At 24.9% G+C, this 14847-nt stretch overlaps 3 protein-coding genes across 9 annotated transcripts; 2 read left to right on the forward strand and 1 right to left on the reverse strand.

Annotated features, from left to right (window-relative positions):
- Positions 1–80: 80 nt before the first annotated feature.
- Positions 81–4049, forward strand: LOC122856793 (endoplasmic reticulum chaperone BiP). Its single transcript, XM_044158640.1, has 3 exons — positions 81–670; positions 1284–1434; positions 1535–4049. Exons 2-3 carry the CDS (start codon positions 1310–1312, stop codon positions 3375–3377), a joined length of 1968 nt encoding a protein of 655 aa, XP_044014575.1. The 5' UTR covers positions 81–670; positions 1284–1309; the 3' UTR covers positions 3378–4049.
- A 2545-nt stretch (positions 4050–6594) lies between these two features.
- LOC122856899 (60 kDa SS-A/Ro ribonucleoprotein-like) lies at positions 6595–10290 on the reverse strand. 5 transcript variants are annotated; one of them, XM_044158815.1, is made up of 5 exons: positions 10272–10290; positions 10047–10185; positions 8936–9161; positions 7520–8856; positions 6595–7454 (listed from the first exon to the last, which is right to left on the reverse strand). In XM_044158815.1, exons 3-5 carry the CDS (start codon positions 9140–9142, stop codon positions 7322–7324), a joined length of 1677 nt encoding a protein of 558 aa, XP_044014750.1. In that variant the 5' UTR covers positions 9143–9161; positions 10047–10185; positions 10272–10290; the 3' UTR covers positions 6595–7321. The 5 variants fall into 5 exon arrangements, with proteins under 5 accessions (XP_044014750.1, XP_044014740.1, XP_044014732.1 ...); XM_044158805.1 differs by lacking the exons at positions 10047–10185; positions 10272–10290 and adding exons at positions 9238–9358; positions 9430–9628; XM_044158797.1 differs by lacking the exons at positions 10047–10185; positions 10272–10290 and adding exons at positions 9238–9355; positions 9430–9606.
- Positions 10291–10836: 546 nt separating this feature from the next.
- On the forward strand, positions 10837–12657 carry LOC122857536 (cytochrome c). 3 transcript variants are annotated; one of them, XM_044159760.1, is made up of 4 exons: positions 10837–10944; positions 11807–11867; positions 11984–12125; positions 12199–12657. In XM_044159760.1, exons 2-4 carry the CDS (start codon positions 11829–11831, stop codon positions 12342–12344), a joined length of 327 nt encoding a protein of 108 aa, XP_044015695.1. In that variant the 5' UTR covers positions 10837–10944; positions 11807–11828; the 3' UTR covers positions 12345–12657. The 3 variants fall into 3 exon arrangements, with proteins under 3 accessions (XP_044015695.1, XP_044015717.1, XP_044015706.1); XM_044159782.1 differs by lacking the exon at positions 10837–10944 and adding an exon at positions 11270–11431; XM_044159771.1 differs by lacking the exon at positions 10837–10944 and adding an exon at positions 11328–11735.
- Positions 12658–14847: the final 2190 nt, after the last annotated feature.

The following is a 14847-nucleotide window of genomic DNA, read 5'->3' on the forward strand; positions in this document are numbered from 1 at the left end:
ATCATATAAAAAAAAATATTTCTCAAATAAACCCATGCCCAAATAAATACTTTTCATCGAAAAAAAAAAAATATCCCGTTAGTTTCAATTGTGTATTTACAGTGTTTGACATACGTGTCAGGTGTGTGTCAAATAATTTCATAATAAGCAATATAAAAAAATGCTCCAAATTTCAACATAATTTAATTTCTCAATCCTCATATTTGTGTTAAATTTTATATAAAAAATATAATTAATATTGATATTAATTTATCAATAAAAATTAATAAAAACATTTATGTATGATGCAAGATAAAATAAATATGAACCCAAAAATATAATCGGGGGTATACGAGACTGGTGTGTTGGACCAATCCAGAATTGACGAGATTGAATCGAGAATTTTCTTTTCTCAATTTCACTGTATTTAATTCAATGTTATAAACGTGGGCCAATGAGATTGAGCCAACTGATGTCAAGGCAACCAATGAAATTTATCTGATACTTTTGTGTTATTTTACATCGACCAATCACGATGAGACACGACGATGTTGTTTCGTTAATATGCCGGCCGCCAAGTTACCATCATCGTCAGTCACTCAACAAACGCTAAACTAGTTAAATTATATTGTGAAACGTGGTCATTTTCACTGTGATATTTTGCAGTTATTCTGCTTGATTTTTTAAATTGGTAAGTCAATTAATATTTTATTATTCACAATATTAATTTTTATTATTCACTTTAATACACAAATTTTTATTTCGGAGTACTATCCACTCATTTTTTTCATAGACACATAATGCACTTTTTTTTTGGGCCATTAAAGAAGCCAACTTGCCACGTACATACCGTTATTGGTGATGATACCTTTTTTGTATTTAATTAATTCACATCACTGTTATAACTGTTTCACTATCCACTATTATTATTAATTAAATACAAATAAATACGTATGCATTAATTAATTAATATTTATTTATTATTAATGTTGGTAATAGACAAATGTCATTAGCACATTTAGAAAATTTAAATATCATTTCTAAGTTCAAAAGCATTTATAAAATATTATTTTAATGTGTGTGAATATTTTTTTAACGTCATCAAAACTTGGAGTATTTTTTTTGATAGTTGTGGGTTTTTTTATGCATTGGAATATTCTCGAACATTCCAGCTGGGTGGCGTCTTCATGTCTTCATGATAATCATTATATTTTTCAACAAAAATCATAGCCAAATTAAATTATGATTAAAATTGTTTATTTAAAAAAAAAAAATCTAATAGTTTTATTTTTTTTCTATTGCAGATAAAGTGTTTAGAAAAAAATTCAATATGAAGGGAGCATTGGCTCTGATGATAATTGGATTTGTTGCCGTTTTGGCAACTGCCAACGAAGAAAAGAAAAAGGAGGACATTGGAACTGTCATTGGTATTGATTTAGGAACAACATACTCATGGTAAGAATATTTTACATAAAGAAAAAAAAACCTAAACAAGTATATAATATTGTTGAGAATAAAAATAATTAATAAATTATTGTGTTGATTTGTGTTACAGTGTTGGTGTATATAAAAATGGACGTGTTGAAATAATTGCTAATGATCAGGGTAATCGTATTACTCCATCATACGTAGCATTTACACCAGATGGTGAACGTTTAATTGGTGATGCAGCTAAAAATCAATTGACATCAAATCCAGAAAATACAATTTTTGATGCTAAACGTTTGATTGGTCGTGATTGGTCTGATGCAACAGTTCAACATGATATCAAATTTTTCCCATTCAAAAGTGTTGAAAAAAATGGTAAGCCACATATTGAGGTCAAAACAAAAGATGGTAATAAAGTATTTGCACCTGAAGAAGTTAGTGCAATGGTATTATTAAAAATGAAAGAAACAGCTGAAGCATATTTGGGTAAACCAGTAACTCATGCAGTTGTAACAGTACCAGCTTATTTCAATGATGCTCAACGTCAAGCAACAAAAGATGCTGGTACTATTTCTGGTCTTCATGTTATGAGAATTATTAATGAACCAACAGCAGCAGCAATTGCATATGGTCTTGATAAAAAAGATGGTGAAAAAAATATTCTTGTATTTGATCTTGGTGGTGGTACATTTGATGTTAGTCTTTTGACAATTGATAATGGTGTATTTGAAGTTGTATCAACAAATGGTGATACTCATCTTGGTGGTGAAGATTTTGATCAACGTGTTATGGATCATTTCATTAAATTATACAAAAAGAAAAAGGGTAAAGATGTCAGAAAAGATCAACGTGCTGTACAAAAACTTCGTCGTGAAGTTGAAAAAGCAAAGAGAGCACTTAGTGCAAGTCATCAAGTTAAAATTGAAATTGAATCATTCTTTGAAGGTGAAGATTTTTCAGAAACATTAACACGTGCTAAATTTGAAGAATTAAATATGGATTTATTCCGTTCAACAATGAAACCAGTACAAAAAGTACTTGAAGATGCTGATATGAAGAAAAAAGATGTTGATGAAATTGTACTTGTTGGTGGTTCAACACGTATTCCAAAAGTTCAACAATTAGTTAAAGAATTCTTTGATGGTAAAGAACCATCACGTGGTATTAATCCTGATGAAGCTGTTGCTTATGGTGCTGCTGTACAAGCTGGTGTATTATCTGGTGAACAAGATACAGATGCAATTGTACTTCTTGATGTTAATCCACTTACTATGGGTATTGAAACAGTTGGTGGTGTTATGACAAAATTAATTCCAAGAAATACTGTTATTCCAACTAAAAAATCACAAATATTTTCAACTGCATCTGACAATCAACACACTGTTACAATTCAAGTATATGAAGGTGAACGTCCAATGACCAAAGATAATCATCCACTTGGTAAATTTGATTTAACTGGTATTCCACCAGCACCAAGAGGCATTCCACAAATTGAAGTTACATTTGAAATTGATGCCAATGGTATTCTTCAAGTATCTGCTGAAGACAAAGGTACTGGTAATCGTGAAAAAATTGTCATTACCAATGATCAAAATAGATTGACACCAGATGACATTGAAAGAATGATGAAAGATGCTGAGAAATTCGCTGATGAAGATAAAAAACTCAAAGAACGTGTTGAATCACGTATTGAGCTTGAATCATATGCTTACTCATTAAAAAATCAATTGAGTGACAAAGAAAAACTTGGTTCTAAAATAAGTGATGAAGATAAAGCAAAGATGGAAGAAGCTATTGATGAAAAAATTAAATGGCTCGAAGAAAATCAAGATACTGATTCTGAAGAATATAAAAAACAAAAGAAAGAACTTTCAGATATTGTTCAGCCAATTATTTCAAAACTTTACCAAAACAGTGGTGGTCCACCACCAACGGGAGGTGAAGAAGATGATCTCAAAGAAGAATTATAAATTATAGACGATTAAATAATTTTTTTTTTTTTTTTTTATATGTTTAATTTAACTCAACGAAAAAAAAATAAAAAGAAGAAAAAAAAAAAAAAAAAGTTCGTCTAGTAACCCAGACTGAATTATATTAAATATAATAAATAATTAAAAAAAAAAAAAAGCTTCCACAGGTGTCGAATACCAAGTTACTTGGTACTTTGTCTTGTTGGATATATATATATTTTTTTTTTTCCTCGAAGAAGAGATTGGACTTGTGAAATTAAATTTCACATTTTCTTCTCGAGGAAAAAAAAAAAAAAAAAAAAAACAAGAAAGGCAATTTAATAGGGTCAGAAAAAAAATAAATTTGGAGCATGGAGAGATAATCATTTGTATGAAATGTCACACATACAAATTGTTATTTTTTTTCGTTTTCAAATAGATACATTTGTGACGTTATCTTAATTTATTATTAATTGTTTTATAACGAATTTCATAATGTGTAATTACAAGTTTTTATTTTGTTTTTTTTTTCGTTTTTTTTTTTTTATTTGATGCTCGATAAAAAAATTAAATAACTATCATTGTCTGAGCAGGTGAAAACAAGTTTAGATCCAATCAATTCGAGAATATATTATACGTACATTTGTATGCCTGAATGAATGAAACATGTGTGTGTTGTGCGACATGTATTAGTATCTCGATAATAAACAATTTTTCAATAAACAAAATTTCTGTTTTAAATAAATAATTAAATCCTTTTCCCTGTAACCAAAAAAAATATATTAGTACATATATTTAAAATAAGATTATTTGCATTAGATAAAAACCTGTCTGATGAGCTGAAGAAAATTTTATTGAATTTTATTTTACAAGATTTGTTTGAATTTTTTTTTTGTTTTTTTTTTTTCATTTTTTTAGTAAAAATTTTGCCTTAAAAAAAAAAAAAAAATCAACCATTTAAATAACATGTTTTTTTTCAGATAATATTTTGTTAAAAATTGGATTATAAATAACAGTGATTTGATAATATAATAATCATGGGTTTTTTAGTCCCAAAATAACAAATTACAGTTTTGATTTTTTTGAATAAAAAATAATACAAAATAACGATGTGTCCCAGATACATGTAATTATTAAAATCTATAATTATGATCGCCTTGTGTTGACTTAATATTTTTAAAATTATTATTCATTAATACTATTATTATTATTTTTAATTTGTTTCAAAAACAGCACCAACCAGATCGGTATTTTTTTTATTTTTTTACGTGACATAAATTGAACGCACGATAAAAATCACTTTTCTGTATATAAAAATAACATCACAATGAGAATCCTTTGTTTTTGTTTTAATGCTTTTTGTTTAATTAATTAATTATGATTATTTTTAATCTGAACACAATTTTTTTATTATTTCCTTTTTTTTCGAGTTAGCCAACTAATAATATTTTCCATTATTATATTTTTTTGTTTTTGGTAATTGTTTTTATAAATTATATTCTTTCATTTTATTTTAGTCCCTCTGTTAAATTTGTAGCAAACAAAAAAAAATAGCCCCTGAATTTATGGAGTTAATATTATTAATTATTATCAAAGTTAAGAAAACAGCTTATTGCATATTTTAGAAAAATTGGAATTAATTATTATTCTGGTAATTTTATTTATTTAATAAACTTTTACTATATGTAATTATTAAGTTTTATCTATTTCTATTTTTTTTTAAATTTATTTGAATTTGTTTAATTAAAAAATTACCAGAATCTATAAGTTTATTCCTTTTTTTATTTCATTTTTTTTACTGTCCTTTTAAATTTAATGAACGTGGTGCTATATTACACTAAGCATACGTGCTATGCTGGTGCTATATTACACTAACATAAGCATACGTACTATGCTTAATTCATGCTAATTATATATATTATAACATACTTTTATGTATTATTTTTTAAATATATATATATGATTAACATCGAGTTGACAATAATGCATTTAACACGACTGGTAAATCCGACCTTTTCTTAAATTATTTATTGTTCCAATTAGAAATTTCAGTAGTGATAAAGAAGAAAGAGATGAATTTCTTGATTGTTTTGCCCTTTGATCAAATAATAATTTTAATCATCATCTAATAATTATTATTTAATTTTTTTAACACAGTTGCTCTAATTGATATTGAACACATACCCTTTTTTTTTTTAAATCAATTTTTAATGTCTTTAAAATTGTCAAGCTTATATGAAGCTTTTATTTCAGTTAAAAGAAATAGCACTACTATTATAAGACTCAATTTTAATTATCTATTTCATTTCTCTAAATTAAATTCTGACTTTTTTACATTTCTCGTAATTCAATTGGTCGGACGTTCTTATTACTGTCGATATTTTATAACTGAATTAATCAATTAATTAATTATACATGATATATATTGTTTAATTATCATTAATAGATACGTTTTTTATTTTTTTTTTTTGTTTTTTCATTTTTTTTCTAAGTCTAAACAATTAATAGTTAGATTGAAAAAAACTAGTAAATAAAATTAGTGTTATTAATGAAGTTTAACATTTTTTTTTGTTATTAATATTTTATATATATATATTCAATATTTAGCAATTAAAAAAAATTAAAATAAAATTGTAAATACAAGTATAGCTCAGGCCGTATATTTTCTATTTTTTAGTGAAATATTTTTAATTTTTTTTTCTAAATATATAGCAACAAAAGACCACCAGTGTTTTTTATTTTTTATGATAATTATTTATATAAATAATTAAATAATGAATTTTAATAAAAATTCATAAAATCAATCATGGATTTATTTGGTGCTTCTCTGACCCATTTTTAAAATTTATTTTAATTCTCACTATTTAATTTTTTTTCTTTCCTAGTTTCAACAAGCATCGACTGTCGAATATCACAGTATTTTAAATATCAATTATTGTATTATTTTTTTAAATCGTTTTTAAATATAAATCTTTTACTTTGGATATGGCAAATATCGAGATATAATTGTTAAATTATAAAATCATTGTAAGTCTATAACTCTTTGGGGCTAAAATGGGTATCACAGTGGTTGAGAAATTTTTAGTTTCTTTTTTTTTTTTTTCTATATTTTTTTCATTATTATCTCGATAATATTTGCAATTATTATTCTCTTTTTTCAATACTTGAACGTTTTATTGGGTCAGAGATACAACCGATAGGCAATTTATTTTTTTACTATTCACAACTATTTGTTTTGTTTTTTTTGTTTTTTTTTGTTTAATCTATACTAAAAAAATTTATTTAGCTATTTTTTTTTTATTCGTTTTCTTTAGTCAATTTAGTACGGTAACATGAGTAATTTATATTTTTGAATTAATAGATTTTTTTTTTGTTTTCGTTGAAGTGAAATTTATCAACGTAAATTAATTCTAAAAAATATACCTACTTTTGCTGCGCATTTTAATTTTATTATTTATGAATTTTTTTTTTTTGTCTAGATAAAAAGTATAAATTAAAAATCGCAGAAGTAGTAATTCGTGTCTGTTTTATTTTTAAAAATATCATTAAACATTCAAGATAATTGTTTCTGAATTCTTTAAAATAATATTTGCGCAGCTTTTTTTTTTTTTATTATTTCTAAAGCTATAAAAGAGCATGCAGTAGATATTATCCTAAAGTTAGTTATATATATTTTAATATATATAGAATAATTATCAAGAATGTGTAATGAATAGGTCATTGTTTAATTTTTATTTTATATATGAAAATAAAAATTAACAGAATATATTGATTTAAAATTAAATATTCAATTGTTATTTATTTGACTCTAAACTCATTCTTAGTACGTTGTAAATTGTAATAAAAAAAAATTATAAAGAATTTTGGAATATTAATTTCTTACCATTACCAATGGATATTAGTTAAAATTTATGATTAAAAAGAGAGAAAGAGAGTCATTCCATTTTTACTTTTACAAGTTGAATTTAAAACTGTCGTTTAGCAAAGGCCTCAATGACTCTAGGCACATGCATGTCAAAGCCACAAATTGTCAACACATCATTGATACATTTTTCTTCCATAAAGCTCGTTGTTGAGCCAACAACCCAATTGACCAATCTAAAATTAAAAAAAAGAAGAACAATAAAAATATATAAAATATTAAAATCATCATTAAAACAAACCTTGTATTTGGTAAATTCATTTTTTTTTTATAAAGATCCATGGCACGTGATGTATAATCAAATTTTTCTCTCATTTTATCAATAACATTAATAAATACATCATATTTTCTTCTATGATGTGCAGCCCAAAGTATTGGTTTACCAAGATTTGGTGGTGTTGTTGATCTTGATTTCATAATATCAATAGCTTCATGAAAATTTAAATTTTTTTCAATAATAATTGGTCTTGCATTTAATCCATCAGATGTTGTAAATGATGATATTGTTATTTTATCATCAGCACGTATAAGACTAAGTGCAATAATACAAGCAGCTTCAATGACCCATGGTTTATTAATATCTGTTAATTGTACATTCTGTGTAGATTCTGAATTTATTTTTTTTTTCCAATTATCAATACTTACTGTTATAAGATATCTTAAACCAGTTGGTTCAACATTTGTAAATGACGTATTTAATGCTGAATAAAGAGCTTCAATAATACGACGATCAGGACATGGTAACATACGATTACGTAATTTATGTTTTCGAGCAATACGTCGTTTAAGACAAATTGGTACTCTATCTGGATCTTCATAATTTTTAAGAGTCATAAAAAAATTTGATGGTTGTAATTTTGATTTAACAATACGATCTTTACTTGTTAATGCACATATTAATTTTTCTGTAACTTGTGATTCTGGTAACAGTATACCAAGATTATGCATTTTTTGTAAATTTTCAAGTATTGATGATATTGTCATTGTATCAATAAGTGCCTCCCATACATCTGATGATTTCATTAATTTTGAATTAACATGATCAAGTGTTAATTGTGATGTTCTTATTAAACCAGCAACTCTTATTGAATCTTCACATTGACGAAAATCTTCAACTTCTTCAATATAATCAATAATATCTTTTATTTTTGTTTCATTGATAAATGTTTTTTTAGTTTTAGATAAACCATGCATAATATAATTAAATACAACTTGAAGTTCTGGCTCAAGTGTACGAATTATTGGATGAGAAAGTTTAATAATATCTTTGTGGGTCCAGCCATGTCTGCTTTTATATTTTGTAACACATTCAGCTAAATTTAATGCATTTTTAGATGTGTACCATTTGTTTATTGCATTACGCCAACCATGACCAAAACCATTACGTGGAATTGATTGTTGTTTACTTAATTCAGAAGCATAACTTATAAATAATAAAAAATCTTTTGTATCTTTGCATAATTCATTGATAAGTTGATAAGCTGATTGACGAAGTTTTTCAGATTTTTGTTGACGTGCACATGCAGCAAGAGCAAATATTAAAGTTTCTGGTCTTTGAATTAATTTTGAATTAAATGCCTATAATAAATACCATGAAAAAGTATATATTTTTATTCTTAATTTTTTAATAAATAATTTAATTGTTGTGTACACTTACTATTTTTATTTGTTCAATTGGATATAATTCAGTTTCTTTATTAGCAGCAAGTTCTTTAACTGATGAAATTTTATCAACTGTAAAATGATTTCGATGTGACCAAGTACCAGCATAATAAACTGAGTATTCTTTTCCAATAAATAAATATCTGACAAATTTTTTTTTTGGGTTGTCATCGTCGGCTGATAGACCAGGCTCAACTGCCATTTCGAGTACAACAAATCAGCTGTAATGAATAAATAAATAAATAAATTAATTTTTAATACAATTTACAATATGTTTATATTGACAATTTAATATACTTTTTATTAATATCCACAGAAATTTCTATTGTCGTTGGACGTGGTGAAAGCAAAAGTATTATGGAATTTTTATTTTATGATTATTTTAAAGAAGGTCAGGGAAACATTGCAAAATATTCTACTGCGTCAAAATTCATAGATTAAAAATTATAATTTTAATAATAATAAATAATTAATATTCAATTAATTTACCCAAAATTATTATTTGTTGTTAACTTTAAAGTTGATACCTTTCTTTTTTTTTTTAACAATTCTTTGACGTATTGTAAATGTCTTAAGTCTATCTATTGCCAAAAAAAAAAAAAAAAAGAAAAAAAATACACTTTGTGGAACACTGTGGTCTTGAGAATATAAAAAAAAAAAAAAAAGTCTCAACTGTAGTCTGTACTCTGTAGTCTGTACGTGAAACACTTCGCTAGTCAAATTCGCATATATTATTGTTTTGCAAACGTCAAACTAAAATTCAAATAATTACTATTGATTCTATATTCCACATGATTTTTGTTTCTTAAAAATTATAAAATGACTTGATTATATTTTTCAAAGTTAGAGTAATCAAAGTATTTATGGAGTTAATTTTTTTTTTGCTATTAAATTGATAGTAGTTGAGTACGACTTTGGTGGTATGTATCAAGTAATTTAAAAAAGAGCGGGTTGAAGAGAATTTAGAGTAAAACATCTCAACAATTACATTATCAAATTTGTAATAAATAAAACTGTTTAGTAAAATTCAGTTTTTTTTGTTATATAATAAATTACGTTTGCCAAGTTATTAAATAAATATTGTAAATGATTAATTTAAAACTTACATATGATGTTTGTATGATATGAAAGGAACCAGTTGACATGATGCTCCATGATTTTATCAAATTGTTGATTAATCTTATTCAATAATACATCACGTTTTATTTTTTTCTAGTTGACACTATCATTGACCTTGACTAAGTACTGTAAAAGTATTATAATAACTGAATATGAAAGCTTTTTATCATAATGATTAATGATAAATAATATAAATATAAAAATGTTTATACCTCAACTCAATACAAGTGATTTTATTTTGATTCTTTTTTTATTCCATGGTAGTCCAAATGTATGACAAATTGATAAAATTGTAAACGCCATTCCAGTTTGTTAATAAACTAAAAAAATAAATTATTCATAAATTAAAATTAATTATATAAATTAAAATTATACAATCAAAAAAAAATAATGCTATAAATTTAAAGATGTACTTACCTTGGTCAATTATGTACTTAATTTGTTCTTATTTTTTTTTCTCAAGGAACTGTTTATTTTCACATTTTTAACTATTAAAAATCGTTGTTAAATATGCTAAATATAATTAATATTTTATTGGTCATGAGATATGACAAATTAACAAAATATTTAATTTATAAATGCATAATATTCTCTTGATCTAACTAATATTTATCAACAATAACAATTGTTATTGAAATGACACGTGTGTTTGGTTGTTTATTATTATAATTATTATTATTTTAACTTATGGAGATTTCCAATTAGCGACTTAATGTTACATGCGCTATCTCACGGTAGTATGTTAAATTAAAAATAAAAATTACACACATAAAGCTAGGTCTTGCATCAGCCTCATGAAGTTGACTTCAACCCAACAAGTTCAGTTTGTGCCAGTATTATCAGCTCAATCAGCTCGATTAATTGTTCATTAAAGAAATAAACCAGGTATATAAATTATATATTTTATTTAAATATCCTCTATAACACCCTTATAATTGTGAATCATCAAATAATAGTATATATTTTGTTTGGAATTAATCAAAAAAAAAAAATAATCAAAAGTATGAATGATGAAATCGAACATGAATTTCCATGAACTTAAGCACGTGGTTTTTTAAATAAAAAAAAAAATTAATTTGCATTTATTTATCTTAATTGTATGAATTTTTCTAAGTCTTCGGGTTTTGTTAATTTGAGTCAAGGTCAGAGTATCATTTTACCCTTATTTTTTTTTTTCTAACGCCTATGATGACCCACTGGATTACATAACAATCCTGGCCATGAGCCAGTGTCCCAGTGTCTTATTTTATCAAAAAATTCCATTACATATTTTTAAAAATTTCCTAAGCAATCATTGTTGAATATTTTTGTTTAAAAAAAAAAAAATCTAAATTGCTGTTTTTTATATCTTAAATAAGGTGTAACAATTAAGGTAACAAAGTGGAGTAATCGATTGGAGTAATTTTGAAGGTTAATTATTATGGCTCAAGGCCAAATTAGCTCAGGGGTCATTTAATTAAATTAATCATTGTCTCCCTCGTATTATAGTTTATAAATAATATTTATAGAAACATCTCGATTTTGTTTTTTGACACAGTGATTAGATCTATAGACACTTATTGTTAAAAAAAAAAAAAAAAATTGCGCAAGCGCTTCACATTGACATTTCAAAGGTTAGATAATAAAAGTGCAAACTTCAAAAACACACACATATTTTGCAATGCCAGACAATCGAGGTCATTAGAATTTACTTTAAAATAATTTGATAATTATGTGTCATTAATATTTGTTTGTTTTTCATTTACAGTTTAACCAAATAATCATTGACAATGGGTGTACCAGCTGGAGATGTTGAAAAAGGAAAGAAGGTAAATTAGTTTATTAAATTACATAATGAAAAATTAAAAAAGAATAGTACTTTGATTTTATGGGTCATTATTTAAGCAAGATAATAATGTTTTTTTTTATTTTATTAAATAAATAGATTTTCGTACAAAGATGCGCACAATGCCATACAATTGAAGCTGGTGGTAAACACAAGGTTGGTCCAAATCTTAGTGGTTTGATTGGAAGAAAAACAGGTCAAGCACCTGGATTCAGTTACTCTGATGGCAACAAAGCTAAAGGTAAATTATTTAGCGTGTAATTATTTTTTAATAAATTGTTAAATATTAATTTATAATATTTATTATATTAAAGGTATCACATGGAGCGGAGACACACTCTTTGAGTACTTGGAAAATCCAAAAAAATACATTCCAGGAACAAAGATGGTGTTTGCTGGTTTGAAAAAACCACAAGAACGTGCTGATCTTATTGCTTACATTATTTCAGCCAGCAAGTAAATTATAAATCTTAATCAGAGTACACAGTCATCAAGTACATCAATGACTAAAAAAAAAAAATAAATCTTGGATTTTTTTTTCTTTTTTTTTTTTAATTTCTTTCTTCATATTTATAAAATAGTACAATTATCATTGTAAATTTGAAGAGAAAAATTGAAAATTCAAATAAACCAAGATCGTTCTACAAATATCATGAAAATAAATTTAAAAGAAAAAAGATCTCGTAATCATGAGCAATTGCTTATTGAAAAAAAAAGAAGAAAAAAAAAAAAATAGTAAAAATTGTTATTAAAAAATAAGTAGGAAAAATAAAATAAAAAATAATAATACATTTCAATTATTTTAAAATGTATATTGTTTTTTTTTTTTAAATTACAAATTTCCACATTGTAATTATTTATTTATTTGTGGTATTGCAGTATTTAAATGGTGCATACAATTTAACTCTCATTATAATAATTGTCATTAATTTATTTTCGTGTAAAATCTGTAAAACGATATATGTCTATTAAAAATAATAATGCATTGAAAAGATAAAAAAAAAAAATTGCATGTTCAATAACTAAATAAAGCAGATATAAAAATATTAACTTGTTGATTTAAATTGAGTATGTTGTGTGTATAAAAAGTTGTTGGTATAATGCGTTGGTAGAAGAAACGTTGGTTAGCTTGATAAGCATTTTTGACGGTTATAAAAAAATTAGAAAAAAAAAAATAATAAAATAAATATATATATTCAAGTTGATAAGGCAATAGGAAACCAGGATAAATGCAGTTGGAAATGGAGGAAGTCAGTTGTGCTGAGGTCATGGGTCTAAAACTTAGTAAATTTAAAATCAGTCTTGTTTTTTGCTTTGTAATTATAACAAGTGTATATTTATAAAAATTTTTAATTTAATAATAATTGACAAAAATGAGTAACAACTCATATGAATCATTAAAAAATGAACAAAGTGATGCCACATCAAAACGTAATAAAAAATCATTAAAATTACGTTTAGGTCGTGTATTTAGTACAAGTGGTATACATAGTCCAAAAATTCAAGATAAAAAAAATATTAATAATATAAATTCAAATAATTCAACTCCATTATCAGCTAAATCATTTTTTTCAAGACAAAAAAATTTTTTCCCATTTGATAATATTGATAATGGATCACCAGTGTCAACACGTTCATCAAATTTTTCTCAAGACTCATCAACACCGTCAACAAGTTCAGAAAATCAGTAAGTTAATATATTTTAATAATTTATTTTTCTTTTTTAAACTTCATGTACCAATTGATTAAACCAATCATAGCAATAGTAATGACATTTTAATTTCAATCAGTCTCTTATTTCCTTTTGATCGCTCGTAAACATTTATTTTTTTTTTTATTTTCTTTTTACTCTTTTATTTTTTATAGTAGTTTCTTTTAATCAAATAAATTCAATAACCAACTTGGTACTTGAGTGTTTGAAATAATTTCCATTGACCTGTATGTATTTATTTTTTTTCCAATTTCATTTGATTATTTTCTCTACTGTTTGATTGAATAATATATATTTTTGTTGTGATAAAAAATAATACAATTGATGGTTTGAGTGCGCAAGTGTCATAGTAGTGTCATCGTCATCTAGGTTTAGTTTTGTTATTTTTTTTTTTACTTGTCATCAATGTAAGGGAATATATATTTGCCCTAATTAATTAACGTATCCAAGTCGAAAATACTGGGTCGATTTTACATCAGCGCAATGTGATATATTTCTAATCTCGTTTCTCTTATATGTACTATATTGCTGATTAAATTTATATAATATAAATTAAATTTAATCTATCAATGAGATATTTTGCACGTGTTTGTATTATTATAGAGTTTATAAATGTTTATAAATTTACCACTACTCCTTTTATTATTGTATTACCACCACCAATAATATTTCTACCAACCGACCTGAACCGACCTACGCCTTCTCTCCTATTTAATATCTCTTTCTTTCTCTTTCTCTCTCTCCTCTCTCTTCAATCTACCTCTATCTTTGAAAACTGACTGAAACTCTGAAAACTAAACTCGCGTTCACCACTTGGCAAAGAGCAACCTGACAGTGTGGTATCTACCTCAAATAAAATCATTATCATCATCAAGAAATTTTACTCATCAAAACAAGAAGGTAAGTTTATATTTAATTTTTTTAATCATTTAAAAATCGAAAAAAAAAAAACACTTAAATTTCTATTCAATTATTTCGTGATAAACAAAATTTCGATTTCTTATTTTTATATAACAAAAAAAAAAAAAAAAAAAAAATTATAATTCTTTAAATAGTTCATTGTATTCTTGATGATAATTTTCATAAATTCCTTTTAATTTTGTATTAATTATTCAGGTAGTTTATAGTTCAATTAAAAGGGTTAAAAACAACCCTCTTTATTTTGTCATGAATAAACAAACATATTGATTTAAAGTGTATATTTTTGTTTTGATTTAAAACACGTTAAGTTGATTTTTTATTGATAAATTAA

This window comes from Aphidius gifuensis, linkage group LG1, assembly GCF_014905175.1.
Source record: "Aphidius gifuensis isolate YNYX2018 linkage group LG1, ASM1490517v1, whole genome shotgun sequence".
Classification (NCBI taxonomy): domain Eukaryota; kingdom Metazoa; phylum Arthropoda; class Insecta; order Hymenoptera; family Braconidae; genus Aphidius; species Aphidius gifuensis.